Source organism: Pavona decussata, unplaced genomic scaffold (genome assembly GCF_977016875.1).
Source record: "Pavona decussata unplaced genomic scaffold, jaPavDecu1.1 SCAFFOLD_145, whole genome shotgun sequence".
Taxonomy (NCBI): domain Eukaryota; kingdom Metazoa; phylum Cnidaria; class Anthozoa; order Scleractinia; family Agariciidae; genus Pavona; species Pavona decussata.
The window spans coordinates 537,576-565,079 of record NW_028145558.1 but is presented as its reverse complement, the minus strand read 5'-3'; the positions used below and the strand labels follow the sequence as shown (position 1 = coordinate 565,079).

Here is a 27,504-nt window from a genome sequence, read left to right as displayed (position 1 = left end):
TTTGGCTAACGATTACTTGCGAGTGGAAGGATTATTTTGCTACAAGTAAACAACTAAGAAATATTGCTAGATATTGCTGTTTTCATTTTCAAGAAAGAATAGAAGGCTATTTAATGGCCACTATTTCTTTGTGTATAAGGAGGCACCGAAAGATTGAAATGAAAAAGGTGAAAAAAGGCAGAAAATAAAATTTCAAGTAAGCTGTTTGATAATGAACTGGAAAGATAAATGGAAGGTTTTGTTAGAGGACAGGTTCTTTCCATACGCGTATTTCTCTGGATGGATATTAGCTTCTAAAAATGTATCTCGGTTAAACACTTTCATGTGATGTGATCTTTCTAACGCAGTCTGACTCGGAATAAATTTTGTGGTGAACTAACATGTACAGAAGATAAGGCCAATCGTCGAAAATACCGGATATTATATCCTATAATACAGATCAGGAACTAATAAAATCTCATTAGACCTGAAGATAAAATTACATAAATAACAGAACGTTCCCGCATACTGAAAATTTTCGAAAAAGATTTTTTCAGGCAACGGCTCCGTTTTGTATGAATAACTTCTAAGACATTTTCTTTGACGGGGTTTAGCGAAGATTGTCGAAGATCACCCGAGCATGTTTCGATTATATTATTACAAACAAGTTACACTGAATTCACTCAACATTGAGAAGGGAAAACTAGCTCTCAGTGGAATTTTGGCATCAAGTTATAGTTGAGTGTCCTCTTGAATAACTTGTAAATGTCCGACGTTCATACAGCATAACGTTATTTTCGTGATGAACAATAAAACGAAAGATGGTAAATCTTAAACCAAGTCATAAAATAAGAAAATATTCATCATGTTTTAAGCATTATCGTTGATGGATCATTATCCGCCAAGATAGGTCACCGTTCGTTGGCCGGTCGTCAATCTGTAGAATGAACCTGGCCATCATACCTCTCGGAATTCATTGCCAAGCAATTCCACAATGACGTGCTGTACTTTCGATGATCTTCATCAAGTTTAGGATGTAGATGGAGAAAATGGCGGTTTTGCCTAAGAAACCATGCATGGTTGATCACACTTCAAAGAGCAGTATACGATTAACGCAACAACAGGAGAATCTGTTTTTGGTGGCTTTCTCCGCAAGAACTAACAGATTTGGGAATTTTTGCACCATAAAATACCAGAATCTTGTTTAAAATAGCGAAATGTGATATGTATTAACATTAACAGTTATATTTATGTGCCATAATTCCGATATATTTGTACGTAATCAATGACCCGCCTTGTAATTCAGTTTATGCTGCAAAAAGGTTGAATAAACGATCATTATTATTATTATTATTATTATTATTATTATTATTATTATTATTATTATTATTATTATTATTATTATTATTATAACAAAAAGGGTTCATTTTAATCATCATCATCATCAGCAGCAGCAGCATCGTCGTCATCATCTCATCATTGTCAATATCATTATCATTATCGTCATTGCGATCATTATCATTGCAATCATCATCGTCATCATCATCATCATCATCATCATCATCGTCACGATTTGCAATCAGCATCATCACGCGTCGTCGTCATGGTCATCATAATCGTTAGAGGCTCTTTCAGACAACGTTTTCAGCCGTATCGTCACTGATGTTCACCGCTAGTTTGTTGCTTTCGCTACATCTCTCGAGAAGCGGAGAGTGCGGTCGCCTCTTTCGCAACAACGATTTTAACGCCGTTCTGAAATCTCGCCTGAAGAAAGTATACAAAGCAGGATTGATGATAGAAGTAGCATACCTGACGAGCACAAATACATGAGCTGGAATTTGAAGACGATTTCTTTTGTCATACACCTTGAATAACAGCATCAAAATATACCATGGCAACCAACAGACCAGGTATACGGTTGCCATGGAAGCGAACAGGATCAAACACCTTTTCTCAAGACTAGCCTGTCGACTGAGGTGTTGCTTGGAAAGAGATTGGCTTCTCGTTTTTCCTTGAGTGGAAATCCACTTGAAAATAACCACAAAAGCGTAGATCATGAATGAGTAGGGCAGGAGGAAGACGGCGACGAGGCAAAATATAACATGCCCAAGCTGTAACTTAGCTTTGATGTTGATGTCTTCCATATTGACCCAAGCAAAGGGAAGGAAAGCCACAATGATAGACAATGCCCATACAACCCCAAGAACTGTTGCAACAGTTTTTCTGCTGATCAATCGATGCGTCACTGGCCAGATTATGGACAGGTATTTCTCTGTCGTCGCGACAAGAATGTGATAGCAAGTTGATATGGCTGTCAGATTGTTAAGGACACTCACGAGAATGCTCAAGTAAAATTGCAACTCCAAAGATGTTATAACCGGTGTGAACGCGACGATAATAAAGAGGGGAATGTTCATGACGCCGCTCATGAAGTCACAGATTGCCAGGCTGAAGAGGACGTAGTTAGGCGCCGTTCGAAGCTGCTTTCGTCGTGCGAATAAGACAAGAACCAAGCCGTTTGCAATGGTGATGAGTAACGCTACCGGAATAAGTTCAGCGATCGCTTGAGCATTGAGGCGAGTCGTTGCGTCGAAATAGAGCGGCTTGCCAGTTGAAGTGGTGTTGTTAGACATATTGCCACGATATTTCGGGACTTGCTTCGCCTGTTGTAGTTCACTTCTAACCCTGAAAGAGTGAAAACGCCAATTAAAATTATAACACAGACTCCGCGTCACCATAATTCTAAAACCATTAGCATGAATTCTTCGATGCACGATGGTACTAAACACATGCAAATTTTGTAGCACATATACCTAAATCATGGTCAAAATATGAAAGCCACTAAAGAATACCTTTTTTGTTTACTTCAACTTAAAATTAAAATCTTTACGTTATTCTTAAAATCACTTTTTACTCCCTGTAGTTCCTTTTCAATTTCAAAATAACCAAACTATTTAGATGCTGAAAATTTAATTTTATAATGCATTGGAGAGAGACAATAATACCTATAAGTTCTACTAAAAATACCTTCGTTTAAATATATACTTCACGGTGAGCGTACCTTCTTAAAAGTTCACTTTACCTTGTACAAAATAATTAACAGAACCATGGGAAAGTGTTTCTCGGAAACTTTCATTTGAATTCCCACATTTCAGAATGTTATTTCCAAACTTAAAAGCTCGCTCTTCCTTATACAGCTTTTATACTCACGTACGCTATAAAATGATAAATTGGCCAAGTTTCCAATCTTTTAGCGAAAAATATTTAAACTTGCTGTTAACCACAAATAGATTTCTCTCACCTTTAATATCAAAACATCTGCGATTTTTTGTTGTGTTTTAATATCTTTGTTTTGAGTTTCATTGAATTTTCACCGCGAAGCCAAACTTTTACAAAATGGTTTTTTGAGAGTTTGTTGAGAGACTTTTGCAGGCTTAAAGAGAAACGTTGAGCCCCTCGCTGTGTTTAGAGATAAGCCGGCTATTGGGCTGGGCCGCTTGATGGCTGAAATAAACCGACTCTTTATTACTTTATTACCATTACCGGCGTACTTAATCCACTGTCGCTATGGTGTTAAAATATTTTTATGGTAATTGCAAAGCGTGAAAAGAGAATACAACTGTTTACATCAATAATAACCTGTCATAAAACAGACTTGTACGGTTTTCAATGCTTGTCACTTCTACAGCAACTAAGGTTTTTCCTTCTTTTAGGTGGTCTTGCAATCTTACAAGCGAAACACAAGCACAATCTTTGAATTCGGTCCATCAGACCTTGCTAGGAACATGTGGCTGCTATGCTTTGGGACACTTATGTGTGTATCACTTTGGCGCCAACTTGGTGTTTGAGCAATTAGTCTCGCATTGAGAAACGTAATTTGAAAAATAAGACAAAAAGATTTATTCAGCAAAACAATCAATTTCTTTGCACAAAGCTTGTTTCAATGCTCTGTAAAGCATTTAAAAGCCACCTCAGTGTTTGGCTAAGACGAAAAAACTTGTCTTATGGAAACTACGTTATTTATGGAACTGACTCCGGTGTTTACATGGTGAAAACGTTTTGTTTCATCTCATAATCTGCTCAAAATTAATTACTACAGGCATTTTTTTTTTCTTGTTTTATGTAAGTTATTTGAACAGTACGAAAAAGTTTCCGCAAAGAAGCAGAGAAACGCGAAAAATGATTGTGCTAAAATAAAATCATGTATCAGTTATCGATTACCATTTACAGAATCCGAATTTTGTCAAATCTGAAGTGCTCGACGTGGCTGATGAAAAAACAGGAAGCAAAATAACAAAAAAAAAACATAAATTCTGTTTGACAAAAACCATGTTCCATACATTTTCTATCTGCGGCTAGATTTGGCTGTTGATAGTCGGCAGTAATAATAAACTGCTGGAAAAACTACCTCTTTCGTTGACCAGGCTTAAAATATAGCATCACATTTATTCCATTGCGCATATGCCACACATTGACATTCAAATCCTAGCAGTATGCAGCATGTTTTTCACAAGAACTTAGTGTAATGGCCTTAGCGAGTATGCCTTTGTCATTTACTGAATAATACATAATTCTGAACTCTTTATTTTTACAGCTCATTTTTTATCGACTGAACGATTCTAAAGACTTATCAGAGTGTTGGATATCCCAGCAATTTCTTATCTGCAGTTTTACTTCAATATAGAAGTCTGTACAATGTTAGTGTCGCCGATACTTGATTAATTCGCGATGACTGTGTAACCTTGGGTCGTCTTTGCGTTTTGTCAAAGTACAAGAATTCATGTTGATTTTAAAATTTGTCATAACCTTTGTGAAATCCAGTAACATATCAGCAAAGCTTCGTTTGACTAGGACATAAGCATAAACATAAGAAAAAACGTCACTTAAGCAAGTGAGAACACCCGTTGTATAAGCATAAGCACAAAAAACTGAACGAACACGTTCGGTCTTCTTGTGTTTATGCTTATGTCGCAGTTTTCTTCAATGAGAATGTGGGCGACATATACATACGCACAAGCACAAGGCAGTCAACCGTTTCGTTCGCCATCTCGCCAGGGGAGCTGGTATCGAGAATTCCGTCAAGAAATGGTTTTCTGCGCGTGCATCTGTCCTTATGCGTATGTAGCTAGTGTTTTCACTTGCTTTTCTTTATGCTTATGCTTATGCTTATGTCCGAGTGAAAACTATCCTTTCATGAGAACGTGGGCGACATGGCAGTCAACCGTTTGGCGTCCGCCATCTTGCTTCACATCGAGCCGAAGCTGGTATCGGGAATTCCGTTAAGAAACAGTTTCTGCGCGTGCGTCTGAAATTATGTAGCTAGTGTTTTCACTTGGGCGTACTGGCTTATGCTTAGGTCCCAATGAAAACCAGCCTTTTTACAAAGGCCATCAAGCTCCTGTCACTACACCGTGGAAACGAAAAATTTACCACCTACCCAAAAATTACTCTCGGTCTAAAGTCGCTTCCGATTGCCATATTCTGGACTATTAGCCTTAAGGTTTCTTGTTTGGAGAAATTCAAGAGAAAATATCGATCTCAAACATTTCAAAATATTCGCATACGATTTTGAAGATCCATTTTGTATGATCTGGTAACCCAAAAAACCTCTTATGAGGAATTTAATATTTCACTGTAAATATTCTTATTCCGCGATATGGTGGCTAATCGAACGCACTCTAAATCTCAAACATTTATACCGCAATATTCCGAAAGTTATTGTTCACAAGATTCGGTAAAGGAACAAGGACAAAAGAATAAAAAATATCAATTAAATGCTAAACATTGGAGCAATAAAGAAGGTGTACTGAGACGTAAAGCTGTCGTTTGCCTTCTGCTGTTTAATTTATGTTTTAAAATTAATACTGGCTAAAACTAACCAACCCATCTCTCCTTCTAAAAAAAACGCGCGCACGCGCGCAAGACGAACAGCAGTTCTCCAAACAGTAAACAGTGAGTGTATTCGCAGGGAGTTTTTGATCGGTTGCTACTTAATTTGAGCACCTTTTGTGAACACGTAAAGGCTCACATATTTTCCTTTAGGTTTTACTTCATACCAGTGTGTCTAAACTGGCAGTTAAACGAATTGTTTCATGAAGGATGTAAAATAAAACAACTTCAGGATTAAATGTTGCCAGGAGAGTTCATCATCCCTTGACGTTGCGCTATAGAACGGTTCAAAAATTGAAGTTGACACTCGATCATGATACGCTGCTGGTTAGTACGTCGAAACAGGAACCTGACTCCTTACGGTAAAGATGAAATTTAGCGAGGAAATTGTTACCAGTGTTCCCGTTTAACGCAAGTAGATTAAATCTGTCTACTGTTTAAAAGCTTAGGGCGACCTGCACCGTTTGGTGGAGAGGACAAACGAACGAACAACAGAACAATGCTCCCAACCCTTAAAAAACAATACAGCTGCAGGTTATCAGGGTCCAGTGAAAATAGAGCTTTTGAAAGGTGCAGGCACTGAACAGCTTTGCAGAAAAAAAAAATAACAGAAAACAAACCGAACAATTCGCAGATACAGTCAAGTGGTGTAAAATGTTCGGAGCTAAGTTCAAATTTCAGTTTCCTTTTAGGCTTCCTTCTTCGAGGAAATGGAGAAGCATGAAGCAGTTTAACATGTTCCGTCCATACTTTCAGGTAGTAGGCGAAAGACCTACAGAAAGTGAGTTCCTGCGCATCTTGGTAATTTTCACGTTCACTTTTAAATAAGTTCAAAAACTGACAAAACGTCCGGAAAGTTCAGCTTTTAAAAAATTCAGTAATATGCCAGTAGATGAGATGCTTGGTAGGATGGAAACATCTTGCTCCCCGCATAAGAGACAGCCGGAACTATAAGAAATAACAATATAAACAATAGCTTTCATTTAAATATTCTCGCTTCAGTGTTGTTCCCACAATCTCAAAACAGTTGAGACCACCTACAATATCCTTATTGAAAAACTCGCCGCCGCTGATTCATAGTCTAGGTGTAAAAATTTCCGCATACGTGCTGCTGTTACCGAAGATCACAGCAAGCCGAACTAGACAACGAAGGTCAATATCAAACATTAACATATATCAAACCGTTGGATACTGCTTTTCGCGTGCGCTGATTGGCTGCTCAAACTCCGAATAGTAATTGATATTTACCTTTCAGTCTGGAGTGTGGTGAATATTACCGTCTAAAACTTCCTTTAAAAATTGATCCACTTTTCCAAGTTTGCTTTAATTAGCAACTGACACGCAATGAAATAAAGAAAAACATACGTTTTTGAAAGATACTTAATCCTTGCATAACATTTCTGAGGCCAAATGAAAATGGCAGGTTCTAAGGTTTGACGCTACCGCTGGTAAATGGATATTTATATCTCAGAGTTGCAGAAATATTTTTATATAGTATAATTACTCAGGTAATTATAGAGAATCTATTGATCTCATTGGTCGAGGAATGTGTCATACGCTGCTTGAATCACCTGGCGCGAAATGATTATAGCGGGAGCGCTAATTCAAAATGGCCGCCTCGCAATTTGTTGATGTTTCTGAGGAAGAAATAAATACGATGAAATAAAATGCAATTCCGAAACCTTAAAATGAAAACAAGAATTTTACAAGGTTAAGAAAATGGCTACAACAAAAAAACGAAGTTAAGCAAAATTCGAAAGCCTGGAAGTAAACGAGACGTAAATATGTCTGCTGATGTTTTACGTTTCAATGAGGAGAAAGGACGGGAGAAAACAAGTTTGTTGTCGGTTCGAGCGACTCTCGACAACCATCTGAACTCACTACAGCACAACACAAAGATTTTCATCTATAATAACCGTGGACTTGTTCGGTGAGGTCAATAAAGTATTTAATTCCTACCTGAAGCAGCTTATCCCTGAGGGCAGTTTATCAAAGTCTGTTAACGGTCGTTGAAGCCATCAACGAGAAATTGTGCAACAAAGTCTTAACACACGTCATCCTCGATCGAGTTTTACACCAAAAACGCTGGTTCATCCTCATTTATTTTGGTAAATGGGTCAATGAAACCCAACATTCATTGAATAAAAAAGACAACACTTTGTTTCATTAAAACTGCAGAGAAGAATACTGATGTTCTGTTTACCTGAGGGCAAGTGTAGTTTATCGATTTCGATTGGCCATTGACGTGTAACAATCAAATAAAATTGACATTTTTTAGAAGGTTCTTTGTTTCTTTTTTACAATCGCCTGAGTAATCATGCTAAAACCACTATTTGCCTCAGGCTCAGCAAATATTGATGAATATTCACCTCGACTTCGTCTCGGGGAATATTCAACATTATTTAAATTGGATCATTGTATAATGCAATTCCAGGGATTTGATTGGTTTAGCGGCCATGGTATATAAGCCATTATACCATGTTCGTGAAAAAGAGACCATTAAATCGTCTTCTAGTTTTTACTTCCAAAGCGAAATCAGCAAGATCTAGCGAAATTTCGTGATTACGTTAAACAAAACAATTATTCCATTCATACGAGTTGGATATCAGATGATTATAGCCAACTCGGCGCTACGCGCGCCTCATCGGCTATCTATATCTTCTCATATCCAACGCGCGCTCGTGGAATAATTGTTAAATATTAACTTCGCCTTCAGCGAATAATTGTTAAATAGTAAAACTTGCAGCATTAAGACACGGGGTCCAAAATTGTGCGCCTGCCATCCTTACGGGAGACAATTTTTTCGCACGCTAAATTCTTCGCTCGCGATCGCTTTACTGTCCCTAAGAAAAATAAGGGATTGCGTGGTCTACGAAAAGCTTTTTCCAACTAGTAAAGTAACAATGCATTCACCGATAGTTTTGACCGGTTGTTCTACTTCAATTGAGCTGTTTTAGTAAACAGCTGTAAGGCTGTCAATACTTTCTTTTAGGTTTTTCTTCAAACCTGTGTTTAAACTGGCAGGTAAACTAGCTGTTTCACGTAGGATGTGAGATCAAACAGCTTTAGGCTTAAATTTGCGCAAGAACGATTCAAACATTAAAAGTTAACACTAGGTCATGATACTCACTCGTTGTTGACAAACACGAAAACAAACCTTACGTGCGTTGAAATGGGAAACCACTTTCGGCAAACATGGACGCACGTAAGCTACCTCTGTCTAGTGTTTAACAACTTCTAGATCTGGTGATGAGCGTAGATAAGTGGCTTGGTCAGGTGCAAACAGCTTGCTCCCAACACAAGAAGACAGTCAGTAACAAAAGGAAATAACAATTGAAATAACAGTTTCCATTTCAATAGTCTCGCCGGCTTAAGCGTTGTTCTCACGTTCTCAAAACAGTTGAGACCACCTATGGCATACTCATTGAAAAACTCTCCGCCGCTGATTCACAGTCTAGGTGTATAAATCTTCGCGTGCTGCTATAACCGAACATCGCAGCATAGGGAAGGTCATTATCAAACATCAATATATACCAGACCGTTGGATACTGCTTTTCGCGTGCGCTGATTGGCTGCTCAAATTCCGGAGAGTAATAGTCATTTACTTATCAGTCTGGAGAGTAGTTAACGCTTGTTTGGGTGGAATATTACGCGTTTTGAACTTTCTTTTAAAAAGGTATATATTCACCTTTCAAAGTTTGCTTTGATTAGAAACTACGACGCTAATCCTATTTTCACTGTTTTGAAGCCGAACAATTAATGGCTAACGCTTGTAAAGATTAAAATCAATATTTAAATCGCAGAGTCATAGTGAAACTTGCAACATTAGGACATATGGTCCAGAATTGTCCAAATGAAGCACATGATGTCAATGGAAGTTGATCCAAACACCCACAAAAATACCTTCGGCCGACGGTATAGCAAAAAACGCCTACCTTTCGATATGTTTTTGCACAGCATCTATAAAGCTCCGCTTAAATACCGTGTTTTGGAAATGACACGTTTACTAAACGCCGCGTTTTTTCAAAGATGCCTAACTTTTGAAAGCGGTTTCGAAAGTCTCCTCAAGTTTTTTATTTCCGCTTCAGCTGCTCAATTGTTGTGGTGTGGACACAAGACGGAAATGCACAAAGATTTACATCTTTTTTGGCAAAAACGAATCTGTTGGCAACTGTTTGTTCGCACGGTCCCATATTTGCATCATTTGATTTGAACAACAGTTACAAAGTACTGGATTATCGAGCCTCAAATTTATCATCTTTGCTCTTATTACGAGAAAGACACTTTCCATTTCACTGCTGATCGTAGTATCATGCAAATCTTACACCACAACTTGATTATCTGATTACAAATGACCTACATAATGCTTTTCAAGAATCTCCTCTTAACTCAATGTTAGAGTATTTGACCGTTGAGCATAGTTTTATTAATTAAACTTCCTTAGACTTTTGCTTACATCAGTTGAAGTTAGCCTACACTACTGAATCTGTTATTATTTAAAGTAATAATTTCCTATAAAATTTCCCATAGAATTACGCCAACTAGGATGAAAATAGAAGGATTTTGATCTCATCTCTTCGGAGATTGGCGCTTTTAAGAGACTCAATATTTCATTTTCAAACAAAAAAGTCAATATTTCATTTTGCAGCCCCAAACTAAAATAAACAGACAATTTACAATTAGTTTATCACTAAAACGCCATTGAAACCTTTCCTTTTTAGGTGTATTTTTGCTTCCCTTATTTTAACTGCAAACTTTCTCATGCATTTTGCAACTATTGCGTAACCTTCAATTTTTCCCAAAAAACGTTAAAAAAAACCCCAGCTAATCTCCTTAGAAGAATTAGTAGTGTCATTTTCTAGGTGGAAGTTGCTAATGGTGCATCTTTTGCAGCCCATGAATTATTTAGTAACAATTATACATTTTTCTTTGCTGTCTTATCAGCATATTACCCGCCTGGAGGTTTTTAAGCGAGATTGGCTTCCACAGAATACAAATTAAACAGAATCTTTCGTTTGTCACTTGCTAATCATATTCTATTGAAAAATATTACAGTTAGTGATAAAACGTAATTTAGTTAATTTTATCCTAACTATGATTTTAACTTAATTTCCTTAGTTTTATCGATGGAAATGATGGAAAAACACTTTCGGCTTGATGCAAATCCAAATGTTTACCACTTTGAAGAAAAGAACAGAAACATGGTGTGAATGTTGTATTTGTTTAAAAGACGAACTGATATATGTGAGAAGTGTCCGCCAAAATTGACATTTTCTATTCTTTTAATGTCGTAATTAAAAGCGAGGAGTTTTAAATCTATGTAGATGGCTGGCAAGTCGCGTTCTATTGTAACTGTGAAATTTCCTTAAGGATTACTGAATCACTCCCATGGACGGAATAATTATGTGAGCATGCGCAAAGATACCAGTTTCGATAATTACATCCCTTAAAATATATTGAGCAGTAAATTCAATTTATGAGACATTGTCAAAATATCGAATTTAATACAACCTGTAGTGTCTTTCATTCGATGTCTACACTATTTTTAAATTATTAAATGGTGAATGGTGAAAATAAAACAAAATTGAAAATACGTCCGATGGTTTTTGCACCTGTCTCGAAGAATTAAAGAAAAAATCCTCGATTTCTCATGTCTAGTGGCATGAAATGGTCTTTTCGAAATTCCTTTTAGTGAGAAGTATGACTTTTTCGTAATGAAAGCGGTGAAGTAATATCTGCAAAATAAACCTCTGCTGAGAACGCCTCAAAACAGAACTTTAATTATGCATGAATGCTTAAGACTCTAAATTCGCCCAAAAATTCAGTGGCTGGTAAAATAAAATGTAAATATGAAAGGTTCTTAGTTGGAAAACAAACAAAGATCGGTGGGTTAGTTCTAATGATGAGAGCCTGAAAATTCTGAAAGCTCTTCAAATATTTGTTGGAACTAACAGCGAGACAAACGAAAAAGCGACAAAGAATTGTTGTGAAACCGCTAATGGGTGCCTCAAGTGAACAGGATGTATATAGATTTAACAGTCGCTGATCGAATTTGTGAATTAAAAAACTTACCAGACTTTTCGATGCATCAAGGAAAAAAGACATGCTCAAAGCCTAAAACTTTGCATTTCATTTTGTCTAATCCCTGAACTGAACTAGCAATAAATGTATATTAAGATCTTTACTCTGAGGAAAAAGATAAAAAAGGCCGGCCTTTCTCTGAGCTTTCACCGACCGCAGAATTTAAAAAAATTAAAAGAAAATAAACGGTTTTAGACGGTTAACATCAAGAAAAAGCGTTACGTGTTTTACCTTAAATCCTGTGATCTTGCGTTGCAGCTGGAGTAAACAAAAATATTTCTTCATAGAACACTTTACACTCGAAGATATTTTTTAATCGTCCACGGCGACTAATTGCGGCTCCTTTCATCATCCCGTTTAAACCTTGTGTGCTTAAATAATCTCTTGGAAATCCTATCTGCTGATTTGCATTTTACTTATCGGGCATTTGAAATTAAAATAACCTAAATATTGGCATTAGTGGCATAAAGGTCAAAGAATATTGAGCCAATTTTCCGATGGATCCGTACTTGTTTTACGTCAGGCATTAATCCATGGGCATTATATTTTCCAGAAATCAATTTGCGAGAAATCGTTCGTAAAACGAATCCTACACAACGAAAAGTGACGCTTAGTCTTATATAATAATACCTTTCTTAATTTTTGAAACCGCAGATGTTATTGGGGTTGGTTTCAGCCTATCAATGACAGAAAATAAAAATACAGATTGTTGTTACCAGCAAATTTAAAACATTTTCGTCTTACTTCCGTTTTTAAAATTGCCTTATGATAACGCTGAAGCCCTTTTTTTTAAACTTTAATTATAACTTATAATTTGAAGAGCCTGAAGAAAAAACGACTGCGATCTGTTTAACGAGCAATGGCTCCGTACAAGAGTTATAAATTTTGGTAAACGTGTTTGATGGTGCATTTTAATTTCTTTCTCATTCTTAACTTGAGCGCCGTTCTGACCATGTTAGTTCCTGGATAATTTGGGCATATTATGACAAGTGGAATACGTACGAATAATCATGAAGTATAAAAGAAAACATCCCAGAGCCTTTTATTTTTATACTCTGGTCATCGTTAACTGGTGATTCATTGAATATAGGTTTGTAAAGTTTTATAGGAAGCAGTATGGGATGAAATGCGAAGAATAGTGGGTGCGCGTTTACCTCTTATGTTTAGCTAGAGGCAAACACAGACCTACTATTTCAGCGCTCTTATCTATACTGACTGGTATTAGGATTTACCATTATCACGACGAACATCTTTCGATTGGAATAAAATCGAAGGATCACTTTCTATAACTAATTTCGAAAAAAAGAAAGTTGTGCCAGTCCCAATTTAGTATTTCAACTTAACTTGGCCAATATCTTACTAATGATAGTCATTCTATCTTATACGAGTCCAGCTCGAAAAAGTCCATTACAGCCCCAATCTTACTTTTTCAGGTACATTTAAAGGTTTTACGTTTATTTGCAGAGGAGGGCAAAGAAATGTACCAATGACATAAATGGAAAACGCACGCGCAGAGTGTTGTTTGGTTCATTAAATCAATTTTTTTGGCGCTGTCTTCGCCGTCCTCGTTGTCGTTCCTTAAATTCCTTAATCATCCAATGCCACACGCTTCAATATTTGCTGATCAACATATGAATGTTGATAAAGACTGCTATTCCTAGTATGCCACACCATGTTAACGTTCAAATAAGTCATTCAACGTGCTGAACGTGGTTGAACAGAATTAGACTCAAGCTCTATACCGCTCAACGAGGTTCAGCATGTTGATGCTGACAAGAAATGATCGAGCAATTTCACATGGCGCCAAGAAGTCTGGACATCATTCATTCAACAATTATCGCGCAATAAACTGTGTTGAACCGCGTGTCATCGGATTCATTAAAGTACCAATTAAATCCTCATTTAAATACTTGCACCTTGCTCAAACAGAAATGAAAAAATAAACTATATTCTATTTTGATCATCGTAAAACATTCAAGCAAGTTCTAGGTTTTTTTCCACTTTTCCATCCGCTGGGAGGTTTGACCGAAACATCTATAGGCCCCTTTAAAATTCTCAAATTCATTAATGTGTTGTCGTGAAATATAAATAAATTAAAAATTCAACCAGCGTTTGGAAGGGATTTGATTCTGCTGTTTTGCCAAACAGTATGAATGATGAACATGAAACATGAAATTAATATCTTTGAAGTTAATAAACGAGAGTCCATGGAAGGTATGTCTGCAACTTAAGCTTCAACGTTGAATTCAAGCTTGGATTTTCCAGGCATATTTTTTTCGTAGCTGGTTTAGTTGCGTGTATAACTGTAATAGTCAAATTAGTTTATTTTTAGATACACAATTAAGAGTAAAAATTAGCGAGGAAAACACAACGTTTCGATGTCGCCATGACATTACTTTCAAGTGACAAATTAAAAATTAAAAACGGACTTAATAAGCAACATACAAGTGTGCGTGCAAGGTAAGTATGTCTAAACAAATAGGTTTGCACGGATGGAGTCCGATTGCTTCCGATTAATTTGTCACTTGAATATGGTGTCATGGCGACATCGAAACGTTGTGTTTTCTTTTCTACTTTTAATCCTAAACTGTAATTGTCTTTAATTTGTTAATTAAAGAGTGTAAGGTTTACTCTAGACCTCGAATGTTTCCATATAAACTTATTTTTCGTCTTTCTGAAGCATGCTATGTGCAAAAATGAACGCATTTCCTTACGCAAAATATAAATTAAACCAGGCCCGTTATCTCAAACTATTTTCCGTGTCCCCTGACTAACTTAAAGGGATTGCTCCAAAATAGTATGATTTCCAGAGCTAGGTGAATATAAATGCTCACCTTACGCAGCTATATCTAATGATACAACGTACAGTGTACATTTAATTTAATGAGTAGCTGAGTTTCGGAGAGAAGGCATTCCTTCCACTCCCTTTCACCCAAACAACCACCAAACAACCACTTCTGATCACCAAAATTTTTCTTTCAAAACTATTTCACGAATTAGATTTCATCGACAGGTCTTGGCATTTGTTTAACTAAATTCCAAAATGTTTGAATAGCCAAAACGTTGGAGATGGAGGTTTTTACTGATGCAGCTTTATAGGTTTTCCTTAATCTTGTTTTCCATTAATATGAAAACTTGAGTTGTTGCGTGAACAAGCTTAAAAATCAGAATAGTTAAACGGTATGTAAAAAGGAACAAGTAGAACAATTTATGCTTCCAAAGCACCGTTCAGAGGATAGCTTTCCATTCATAAAATTAGAAGGCAAGTGCACTTCTGCCATATTGATATAAAGCATACAAAGAAATCAATATTCCTATTTTGACATTTTGAGAAATTTTTTGTCTCAGCCACTAATGAATCTGACCAATTTCAAAGCGTTTTATTTCTAAAGCGAAGCAATTTATCGACATGAAATTTTTTTGTGAAGATTTGCCTAGCTGGTAGGTGGCCTTCTAAGGACCAGGTTTTGGAGTTTTGATGTCACTATATGAAAAACAACAGCAAATTAGATACGGGCGTTTGCACGGTAAGTGAAAGTTAGAGTGATCGTCACATTCAATTTATGGTCGGCTTTTTCAAACAACTGTTATCTGTCTCACTCTACATTATAGTAAACATGGCATTTCGTCTTCTTCCAAAAGCAGACGAAAGTGAATAATCGTGTAGCGAAAGTTCTGGAAAGTTCAATGTGACATTTCACCAAACGATAAAATCTGAGCAAAGCGTTTAAATTGTCGTGTGCTATGCACCTAGGTCGCAATTAAAAGTAAATGTGTGCAAGCTAACACAATTTGCACACGTACCCACTCTTTATCGGGAAATGTATTATTTTCGTCAATATTCCTGACCTGCTGTTGTTGTCTTTAATATTTTTGTTTCTCCCTTAAAACGACATAATCAATCCCTCCATTAACAAGAAAAACACGACGTAGATTATGTTCCCTTGTCAAGGACGTTTGAGGTGACATTTCGCAAAAGAAGACCCTACTTTTCTGTCACGTCTATATCCAAAAATTTGTGGGTGACTCCACCGCTGAAAACGATACTGTGAAAGGCCTTGACGTTTTGCAGTATCACTCGCTTTTGGCAACGTTGGAGAAAGAGAACTAGTTTAATATTTTTTTTCGAAAAAATAACTATTTTAGCGAGAATAAGTTCTTTACGAGATTAAGTTTATGCACATTGTAAAACAATTCAGTAAAATCACAAAGATCCCCAAAAATTTTTCAAACAATATAGAGTTCGTTCTAACATTTTCGTCCCATTACACAGCTAATTTTACCGCACCCCAAGTCTCAGTTTGGAAATCCTTACCTGTGAAGATTTTGCCGGATCAATGACAGACTTTTAAAGGGGACAAGAAAACAGGTGGACGCTAAAACGCACACAAACGCAATGTGAGGTTGTCGAAGATTCCACAGAAATTAAGGAAATAAATGACGCTTAATTTTTAATGACTGCGGTAATGCTTAAAAGTTCACTAGGTATAAAAGAGAATTTCAGGAAACGGATTGATTCAATAAATAAGTTTTATTACGACACGCAAACAACCGTAATTTATTCATTTTCGGCGGCATTGCAATAGAAAATTTTAAATTGAACGAAAAGAATACAAAACGTATAAACGCGAGTTTTTCCTGCACGTAAATGATAGTTGCTTGTCAACATAATTACTGTAATCGGTACGTTTCTATAAGATAATATTTTTAGTACTATTCAATACAAAGCATTTTGATTCCGTGTTTCCCTTGCGAGAACTACCTGACGTCAGTTTTATTTCGGCAAACGAAATCCTTTGTCATTTAAGTTTGAACGCTAAAACATTTGTTATCAATAAGGCGGAGAGAATAAAAAATGCAATGTGGATTATGGCATTAAACGTTGAGCTTCTACTAAGCCATGCTTTTAGCGCTATTCAATACATCGTTCTGTTCATTTCCGTCTATCCGCCATTTAAAAAACTGTACCTTGGTCAGTTTTCTGGCAAATGAAAACGGCAGTCATTCACGTTTTTGTGTTCGTAAATAGTTAATTACAACGAGGAACGTCCAAGATCCGGGAAAGGAAATTGATTTGGTGGCAGCTTTGTTATAAACGGTCGTTGAATTGTAAAAAAAAAATTTCATTATCATAATTTATAGGACGTATCCGTCAGCTGTGTTGAATACAACTTAGATTAGAGATAAAATTGAAAAAAAAATCGAATGTGCATTCTGGCCATTTATTTCTCAAAGCAAGTTGTATTACCGGCCATTTGTGTCGTTATTGGGCTTTTGTACCAAGAATTCTTCGGTTTTATTCTTTTTTTTTTTTTTCACTGCAATATCAGTTGTAAGACGGAGGTGTGTGAAATGTCGCCTCATCAGCAATTAATGTAATTCCTTTCTGCTTTCGGAAAAGGACAAAACGTTTAGAAATAGTAAAAGCTTCCGCTAAAATGTTTTGGTAAAGCTAACAGCTAGCACTGAACTTAGCGAAATAAGATTCGCCGTCTTTTTACAATTTTTGGCCTTTTCAAAAAACTCGCTTAAAACATTTAAATAATCAAACTTTGTTGGTTTGACAAATGTCTCTTCATAAATCCTTTCACGCTAAAAGAAAGTGACATTCTAAGCACTTTGCTTAAATTTTCTCGTTCTGGGTCTCCTGATATAGAAAACATTGAGACTCGCAAAAGAAAAAAAATTCAGCTTGCTTTTGATGTTTGATTAAAGAGCTATATTTATTTCAGGGCCTCCCTGAAAACCACCACGTTGAGAGGAGCCTCCTGACTAAATATTACTTTGTTATTAGAAAAGGTTATACTTACAGATTTGCATCCCTGTTTTTGTAGTTACAACAAAAAATACTTTAAACGCTTTCCATCTGGCCAAAATTTTCGGTTTAACAGCTTGAAATGTAAATGTTACGCGTGGATCAAACGGAAATTTTCCGGAACAAACGGACGACCATTGAAGGTATACTCATCAGACAACGTTTTCCGTTCCAATGGGGCAGAATGGAAATTACCGTTCCATTTGCACAAAATTTCCATTTTTACTTTGTAGTCTTGTCTCGCCATCACGTTAGTTTTGATCTACCAATGAAATTACAAGTTTGGAACGTCAATAGAAAAGAAAAGCCTTTATCTTTGACATGGAAACTTTCCGTTAATTTCCAGTCAAAACTTTTGGCTAACAGGAGAGCACCGCTGGTATACGTGTCATATCCTGTCCTGGCTTCGTCCGCAGACGAAAAGGCAGACACCAAATAAATTCAGTAAGTAGGAACACAATAATCTACCCACCGTTTTTAATGAGACTTATTCCCGACGAACTTCATGTCGTTTTCTGCATAAATACAACTTTTTTTCCCTTCATTACCAGCGAATACATTTTCATTAGCTCTATTGCAACATTCCAAAAAATGAATGTGTAATAAGTTTAGCTAAGAAAACAAACATATCATAGACGTAATCAACGCGCCGCGCAAGAAAAGGAAAGATGTGTACTTGTTTAATTAGTACTAACGCACGAAAATAAAAATTGCTGTTACAGGCTGATTTTAGTAAGAAATATTTCACTTATTGTTACATCTTCTTTCCAACTAGATTTAGACTACGATGGCCTTTAAGATTAAATTTTCTGCTACCTTTCTTTTATTTTATTTTATTTTATTTTATTATTTTTTTTTTGATTAGCCTGAAGCTGAATAGACCATATTCGTATTCTCGGTATTGAACTGGATCGAGCTTGCATTGGAGGCTCTTGCGGGGAAATATATTAGAAACTATTTGCATGTGAAAAGATTCCCCCTCATAAGCCTCGTGTGCAAGCTAGTTCCAGTTCAATACCGAGAATACGAATACGGTCTATTAGTTGATAACGACAACAATTTTGCTACGAATAAAAACCTAACAAGGACCAGGACAAGGAAATGTTTCCAATCCCCCTAAAGTAATTTTTTGCAGGACAACTTTCTAACGGCATTCTTTAACGCAGCATAAAGGCCCGTTTAAACGATTTCAACATTTGTTTCAACGTGCGTTGAAAACTTTGTTGAACCAAATGTCGGGGGTAAGTGAACAGGTCGTTCAACATTGTTGAAAGTGTGAAAAATGTTGAAAGCTTGTTGAAAGCGTGTCAAATAAATTTAGCTTCGTTTAAACTTTTATTCAACATCGATTCAGCATTTCCTTTGATCTTGAAAACGGTGAATTGCGTTGAAGCCTTTTGAACTCTCCGTTCATCCAACAGATATACATATGCCCAACATCCGTTCAACTTTTGTTCAACGAATGTTGGGCAAATGTTGAAACCGTTTAAACGGGCCTTAATACGCGGACGACTTTAAATACAATATCTTGTTGCGGTAACTGTATTGCATTATTTTGTAGACAGGTTTCAATAAAAAAATGTCGACAGATAGGCCACTAGCAGTAAGAGATCACGCCATACCATCATGGTCCGCACTTCGGTCCATTGTCCGGGACTGTCCATACCACAGGAAGAACGCTTCCTAATGCGGATTGGGGTCGAGATTGTGTGGGACAACGTTGATTGAATGAATGGGTCTTGGGACGCGAGTCTGGCACCCCCCGCAGATTTTGCAGGGGCGGGTGACATCATCACCAACTTGGCAAAAAGAGAGAGGGAGAGCTTGGTGACATCGAAAGCACTCGCTAATCTTTGATTATTACCAATACATAGACTATTTTGTTTTTAGTAGGGGGGGGGGGGGGGAGGCTCGTCGCTTCATATCTTTCGTGTCATGGCCCTTTTTGTCTCCTTTTTGTACTTTCCCCAATAAAGTTGCTAAGCAAACCAATAAATTCGGTTAGTCTGCGTGCAGCCAACTGAACTGACCAATCACTAAACAGCACCTTCAGCCATTTGATACGGCGTCAAACGTACTCTTTGAGCACTTTGGCGTTTGGTTTTCGAAAACCAACAGCTACGAGAGGTTTGCCATGGACAGCCTCCAAATAACGATTTTAACGCCATTTTAAAATCTCGCCTGAAGAAAGTATACAAAGCAGGATTGGTGATGGATGTAACATACCTTAAGAGCAAGAACACCTGGGATGGAATTTTTAGATGATTCGTATTGTCGTACACTCTATACAACAATACCAGAATATACCATGGCAACCAACAGATCAGGTATATCATTGCCATGGTAACAAATAAGGTCAAGCACCTTTTCTCTAAAGCAGATTGTCGACTGAGCTCTACCTTACAAAGAGCTTTGCTATTTGTTTTTCCTTGACTTGAAATCCACTTGAAGATAACGACGAACGCGTAGATAATAAACGAATACGGCAGGAGAAAGACAGCGAAGAGGCAAAATATAGCAGGTCCAAGTTGTAACTTGGCATTGATGTCTTTGTCCTTTATGATAACCCAGACAATTAAGGGGAAGAAAGCCACAACGACAGACAGCGCCCAAACAACCCCAAGCACTGTTGCAACCGTTTTCCTTCTGATACTCCGATGCCACACTGGCCGGATTATGGACAGATGTTTCTCTGCAGTGGCAAAGAGGATGTGATAGCAAGTACATATCGCAGTAAGATTGTGAAGAACGCTAACCAAAAAGCCCAAAGACAAATTCAGCTCTGATGATTTCACAGCAGGTGTGAATGCAACGATGATGAACAGGGGAATATTTAGGACACCGTTCATGAAGTCACAAATTGCCAGGCTGAAGAGTACGTAGTTTGCCGGTGTTCGAAGACGCCTTCTCTTTGCGAATAAAACCAGGACCAAGCCGTTTGCAACAACAATAAGGGATGCTATAGGAACTAGCTGTGCGATAGCTTTGGCGTCAACCTTGCTTGCATCAAACTTCGTGGTGTTGAAATGTCGAGACTCGACAGGTGACGAATTATTGGACATCTTGATCTCTATGAGAGAAACAGAGTGAAGTGATGTTGATTGTACGCGAGCAATGATTTCTTTGAAAAGTTCTTTTCATCTGAGAGTTTTGACATGTCCGTGTGTTTTAAAACATGAATCGCAAATTACAAAATACAATGTTTTGGCTCGAAAACAGTGGAGTAAGAGAACGAATTACACAGGAAAGCTTATTAAAAACAGAGGGCTCCAAAGATCTTACACTATTCAAAACCAAATCCACTAGAATTTCCAGTATGCGCGTAACAGTTTTCATTAAATTGGATCAAAGAACAGGAAATTTATGCCACAAACACTTTGTTTAGAGAGGAATAACTGCATGTAATCTGGAACAAAATACGGAATCTTGAAATCAATTACTCTTTAATTTGTTGTCTCGTGAGTCAGTGGCCGACAGAAAGGCCGAGGGATTAAGTAGCTCAAACAAATAATCACTTTGGTTCTTTCGTGAAGATAAAAAAAAAATGTGGTCTTAAGTCACCAGAAATAAAATATACCTTTTTGTTTTGTTTTGTTTTAATCGGCACATACGTAATTTAAGAGGGCAGTATCACCTATTTCAAGTGTCCCTTGAACAACTAGAAAACATATTTGTACAGATCTAAGTGTAAACGTCAAAATAACGGTTCAGTTTTGTTAACAATAACCCTACTACTAGTGCAAAGAAACTATTATCAGCTGCAGATGGCTGGGTGGAAGTGGATTGTAACTTGAAGAAATTGGCCAATTGTCTTCAAGTTCCTCCTATGTATCTTAGAAAAATGGTTTAAAACTTCTTATAGTTTATTCTTGCTTAGAGACATTTCATGTTTTCCCCGTGCTGCTCTAAGGGCAATTTTGTGTTAGAGAAGAGTTTTAAATCAAAATAGCTGAGCAGTTTTGACGAATACACAGCAACAGCAAAATCTTCGTGACAGTGCTTTTTTGAGGTGTCGTGTAAAAAGGAGTTTCACAGAAACAAAATTGACCTACCTTCGCGTCAACGCAAAAATAATTGTTTCCTGCAAGAATAGACAAGCCACAGACGATAACGCGAAAGGAAAAATGCTAATGAACTATGTTCTATTCTGTCAATTTAACACCCTTTTCCAGGGAAAAAGACATAATCCGAAGTTTTCGTTTTATCTTGGCCGCTAAGAGTGACATAAGGCTATTTTCTATTGTCTCAAAAGATATGGTGTTGAATCTGTTAATGGCGCTTTCTTAACGAGGACGTTTGTTCAAAGGGTTGACATTTGCAAATAGCTAAAAACAATTACAATTAAGAACAAGGCTTTCAAACGGTTTTCAACACAGTTTTGTCTGCTAAATATGATATAATGTCTGAAACTGCAGTTTTTCAAGGAAATTGTATGTCAAATAATTTCCGCACTACAATCTGAATGAAAAAATAAATAAAATGACTTGAATGAAATGAATGGCGAGTTAAAAAAAATCTATGGGATAAAATCCACTAATCTGTTAATTATGGAATTTTATTCTGCAGTTTCGGCTATTTTCACTAAACTAAAGTAAATCCGGAAAGTTAATCCACAACAAGTAAATTCAACAGCTTTGCTCCATAAATGCTTTAATTAGCGCAACTGAAGGCCACGGAAGTCCTCAACCGTGTTAATGACCATATAAAGATATGTTTTTTAAAATGAAGTTATATTTATGTTTTCCTGAATTTGGTTCCTGACTCACTCAAAACCGAGGAGTATTTCTCGCAATTTTGATACAATTTTTGCGAATTTAAGCCCTTGAAATTAGAAGTTATTTGGAGTCAGGGAATTGCAATTTCGGGGACAAAACTTGAAATAGCCATTTCTTTCGTTATCTGTAACAAATCGACACAAAATTTATTTTCCGTTGCATCTTTTTAAAAATCCCTCTAAATTTTGCATCCGTCCTTTTGATGCAATGGTCTAATAGAAAAATAAAACAACCTGCCGACTTTTGTTTTACATGAAAAAAACATTTGGTGGCCTATCGAAGTACCATTTCAACAATCGGTCTTTTCTCAAAATTGGACTAGTTTAAAATTAACATTTTGATCCTGCGAGTGCTTTTTATTACCAAATAAATTTATGGCGTTTGCAACTCTCTCGTGCTGTCGTACCATTCTAAATCTTCATATATATTTCAAACAGTATTTTAGACAGTTAAGTGTGCTAAAGGTTTTCTCTTTTTCAAAGCTAAAATCCGAAGAAAAATGTTTATGGGAAAAACGTTTTGGTCTTTGGCATCAAAACCAATCTGCAGTGCTTCACCAAGATCGCAAATATTGCAGAGTTCAAAGTCACTTGGTTATCTGTACTAATTTAAATACAATGGTATAAATAAATAAGGTAAACCTCTCTTTTATTTTATCTTAGAATATCTTTCGTGGTCTGGACTGACTGAATTTTGTTAGTTTTACCAACAAGGCTGTTTTTCCGCACATTGTTCTTTGTTTAAACTGATGTGTTTTGTCTAATCGTGCCGCGCTTTGGACCACAAGAACTAATTCAATGCCGAAGATGACCAATGAAAAAAGTGTCGCTTGTAAAAACATCTTTTAGCCGTTGATAATTGAGAACACGAGTCCCGCAAATGATCTCCACAAATGGTTTGATGTACAATTTACCAAAATAACCCATACATTAAATGACTGACGCGTGTAGCATTACCTGTAATGGCCATCAAGGAAAATACGATAATGTGAGAATGAGAGGCACCAATTATACGACGACAATAATTGTTTCGCGGCTATGTGTCTCGCAGCTGTTAACTTGTTTTTACCTCGGCTTCATCTCTCCTTTTTTCAAAATACATAAAAGCGAAATTACCATGAAAACTTCTAGGCCACGGACAGTGAAAATAATAAAAATAAATAAATAATGTTTTTCAAAAATAACTTGCTCACTTTCATCGTTATTAAGACTGAAGCAACTAGGTTGCCAACCTGCTCTAATTTCAAAAGCTATCACCTGAAATTTTCAAGATATGTGGAGAGCTTAAAGTTTTATTTTGAAATAGAGCTACATCGAACGCGCTTTACAATTTCACGCTCTTGGAAAATTTGCTCAAGCTTTTTCCCCCGCAAAAAATGATTGTGATTCTACAGTAAAAGTGTCCAATTTGAAGCTGCAAAGATACTTTATCTGATAAGCTATCTAGAGCTAGCCCTTTCGTGTGAACGGAAGCTATTTTGAATTAGGAAAAACATCACTCAATATACGTTGGTCAATCTAGGGACAACGATTAAGTTTCTCCATCTTTTGTCCGCAGTAAGTTGAAATTAAATGATTTTTCTTCAGTTTATATACTAGAGGACGTGTTACCGTCGTTATCCTAGCTAAACGAAGCGAGAATATTTATGATAAAATTGGAACGCGACAAAGGCATGCCGCCGGATCAAAATACACTAATGGTTGCCAATTCTTCGAACAACAAATTTTAATTTATGCAATAAAAACAAACTCACCAACCCGACGTTAGCACAAAGCTGACGAAAAAACGATGAAATTTCTTCGTTCATTCATTTCTACATCGTTTCAATCTGTTATCAATGTAGCGTCCGCACGCACCTCAAAACTCAGTCAGGGTACACAGCACTTAATGGACTGGCGAGCTCGCGCAAATTTAAATAGACTGTTACTTAAAATCAGTCACTTAAGAAGCACTTATTCCAGCTCCTGAAAATGCAAAAACGTTCCCACAGATCAGAAACCCATAGTGTATTATCCAGCAATGAAAATAAAGGCGCTCTTGTCATGAATTTTTGGACTCGCTCACTTTTAATGACGCGTAAACAGCGACAGTGAGAAATTCTGGCTTTGATCGTGAAAAACAGATGACGAAAATCAAGCAGGGAAAATTGTCGGATTTTTATTTTCCTTTTATATCAGATTGTTTTCATTTGAATTTCCAAACATTACGCCAAAATGCTTGAATATTCGAAATCAAAGACACGGCAAAGTTTTCTTTGTTTCTTTGTTTTATTACCCACCTACTGTGAGACATTCGTAATGAAGGACTGGCGGGCGTTCATGGCAACCAATAAAATCAACTTTCATGAAGCTTACTTGAATACTACGGAGCAATGACCGTTTTTATACTAGAGGACGCGTTATCCGTCTGGACGAACTTGAGCAAACATTTGTTGTTCGTCTGGTTATGCGTCTCTAGTATAAAGACGGGCACATGACGCATTATGCGTCTGGACGAACTATCTTCCATTGTAAGTCTTGAACGGAAGATAGACGGATAATGCGTTTCGTGCCCGTATTTATACTTCAGACGAATAACCACACGAACAACAAGTGTTTGCTCAATTCCGTCCAGACTGATAATGCGTCCTTTAGTATAAAAACGGCTAATATAACACACCTATACCGTTTCGTGCACTGCAAGCAAATGTCGCGAGAACAATAGGAGCTTACGAATCGACGACTTTTGCACGACGCCACCGTTAGATTGCGTGACATGCGCACTGCGTATGCCTTTTTTGAGCACTTGCCAGCTTCGCGTCAAAGTCAACGACGCTGGTGGGAGCGATTTGCCGGCGTCTTGGAAACAGGAGGACGTGAAGTTGGTCTTCAAAGTTTTCTCTAGATACTTCTGGTATTTTTGCCAGATAATTTAAGTATCACATTAGGGGCATGTCCCTGACGTTTGATTTTAATTTTTTTTGTCCGTTTTCGTTCATGAAACGACCTACAAATCTCCATATCGACAAGGATAGGCAAAGCGCTTGAGATACATGCAGAATGCAGGTATCGAAGCAACAACTAAACCATTGTAAGTTGTTATCTCGTCAGGTGGCTGTAGCTGTTCGGCACGTTTATAAATGTCCTCCCTGGAGAAACGAACTCGGCCTTGTATTCGTCGTTTGATTTCTCGTCTAAATCGAACCTGTCGTTGTTCCAGTACGGAAACTCTGGATTTGTTGACTTGTGACAGTCGTACAAAAGTACAAATTCTTGTTCGTTTATACTTCCATAAGCGTATGCGATACAAGCTCTCGTTTCTCTGAGGTTAGGCATTTTGGTTTAAACAACTCGCCTTGTCAAAAGATAAAAACAAACTTCAGAAACGGCGGGAAAATTTGCCGGTCGCGCATAAAGGTCGTCGTCTTTACTGCGAATCGTAAATTCAAATTTCTACAGGGCGACGACGCGGGACTATAAAGTGACCCAACGGCGCCACGTCGATTCGTAAGCTCCCTAATTACCAGTCAGCGCGACGATGAACATCGAATAACTGCTCATGCTCAAATCAATCAATCAATGGATGAAACGTTCAAACCTTTTAAATCAGAAGACGACTGATCAAATAGCTTACTGATCAATTAAACTTAAGTCGCTTAGATGTGACATAAGCCACATCATCTTTTACTGGACGTATCCATCTGTTCGTACATTGAAGTTATCGTGCTAATGTTGCACACTACATGATATAAGGAAACTTAAAAACCCGATTATCTACTTTCCAGCAAAACGTGCTCTTCTCAAATATCGAATACCTTCATTTCGCCTTAATTAGTTTTAGTATCTCAGGAATGATTTGACGTCAGCTTCTCGAAGAAACACTTTAATTTGAGCCATGTTTGCTCAAATTCAAAACATTGGACAATTGGCGTTGAAGAGCTCATTGTTCTTTTTGATGACTATATACTGAAAGCATCAACTTATTTTAAAAGACATACCTTCTCGTCTTAAAAGACGTCTTGCTTGTATAAAGATGAAAGCGTTTTTAAGACCAAAATCTTCAAATAAATAGGAAATCGAACTGATAAACAGAGATTAAAATGTCAAAACACGGCCTGATGTGTTATTTTTGTGATTAGCATGCACTGTTCGTCGATGTGTCATAATCATGTTTGCCGCTTATTTGCATTTGATAAATGTCTCAATAATGACGTTATTTGCTTTGAAGACCCTGAGGCTGGCTGCACTCCGTCACGTTTTCTTTACATTTTGGCTTGTAATTGTATAAAAGTTAAACAGGTTTTCCTTGGCTAATCATTCGTAATAATTAGTATTTGCTGTTATAAAGGACTGACAAATATAGCTTCCTTGTCAAATTTTCTTTCAAATTAATGACAGCAGCACGGCCTTTTAACCGCAAGTCAGCAAGTCATCCTTAGCAAGTAAAGGTATCCGTGTCAAAACCTCAGGCGAGAAATGTTCTAAATAAGGATTATTTTTAAAGAAACACTTTCAAAATTTTGTCTTACACATGAGGAAACAAATAATGTCATTTAGAAAAGTTATCGTGCCGGAAGGCTCTTCATGTGTTCACACAAGCCAGTCTCGCTGCTTGACAAGATTTTCCTTGGAAAATTCCCGAATTAAACTAGAGATTAGTTAGCCAGTAGTTTTAAAAAGAGAAATTGTATCACGAGAACAGAAAACTTATGAAATTAATCTACCTCCTCTTTCAGAGAAAGCTGTTTTAGGTTAAAAACTGAAATGAATCAAAAATAACAAAACATGTCTTTAGCTCGCATTTAAATTCTAAATAATTAAAATAAGGGTGAATCACTGATATTTTCGTTTGTCTTCAGGCAAAAGGAAGATGAACATCCCGGAAGCAGTTCAGGAACATCAAAGAACATGAAATAGAACGAAATAATTTAATAAAAAAAAATAAAATCATATATGAAAACTGAAAATGAGACAAACTAAATCAGCA

At 36.9% G+C, this 27,504-nt stretch overlaps 3 protein-coding genes across 10 annotated transcripts in view; all 3 read right to left on the bottom strand.

Annotated features, from left to right (window-relative positions):
* Nucleotides 1-27,504, bottom strand: part of LOC146466314 (uncharacterized) — a 119,292-nt gene that overhangs the window by 59,952 nt on the left and 31,836 nt on the right. The window lies entirely within an intron of this gene.
* LOC146466321 (5-hydroxytryptamine receptor 7-like) lies at nucleotides 86-16,792 on the bottom strand. 7 transcript variants are annotated; one of them, XM_085127493.1, is made up of 2 exons: nucleotides 16,712-16,792; nucleotides 86-2,664 (listed from the first exon to the last, which is right to left on the bottom strand). In XM_085127493.1, exons 1-2 carry the CDS (start codon nucleotides 16,750-16,752, stop codon nucleotides 1,611-1,613), a joined length of 1,095 nt encoding a protein of 364 aa, XP_084983619.1. In that variant the 5' UTR covers nucleotides 16,753-16,792; the 3' UTR covers nucleotides 86-1,610. The 7 variants fall into 7 exon arrangements, with proteins under 7 accessions (XP_084983619.1, XP_084983623.1, XP_084983624.1 ...); XM_085127497.1 differs by lacking the exon at nucleotides 16,712-16,792 and adding an exon at nucleotides 12,181-12,271; XM_085127498.1 differs by lacking the exon at nucleotides 16,712-16,792 and adding an exon at nucleotides 9,804-9,895.
* LOC146466320 (lysophosphatidic acid receptor 3-like) lies at nucleotides 19,790-26,662 on the bottom strand. 2 transcript variants are annotated; one of them, XM_085127501.1, is made up of 2 exons: nucleotides 26,516-26,662; nucleotides 19,790-20,834 (listed from the first exon to the last, which is right to left on the bottom strand). In XM_085127501.1, exon 2 carries the CDS (start codon nucleotides 20,824-20,826, stop codon nucleotides 19,801-19,803), a length of 1,026 nt encoding a protein of 341 aa, XP_084983627.1. In that variant the 5' UTR covers nucleotides 20,827-20,834; nucleotides 26,516-26,662; the 3' UTR covers nucleotides 19,790-19,800. The 2 variants fall into 2 exon arrangements, with proteins under 2 accessions (XP_084983627.1, XP_084983628.1); XM_085127502.1 differs by lacking the exon at nucleotides 26,516-26,662 and adding an exon at nucleotides 24,293-24,403.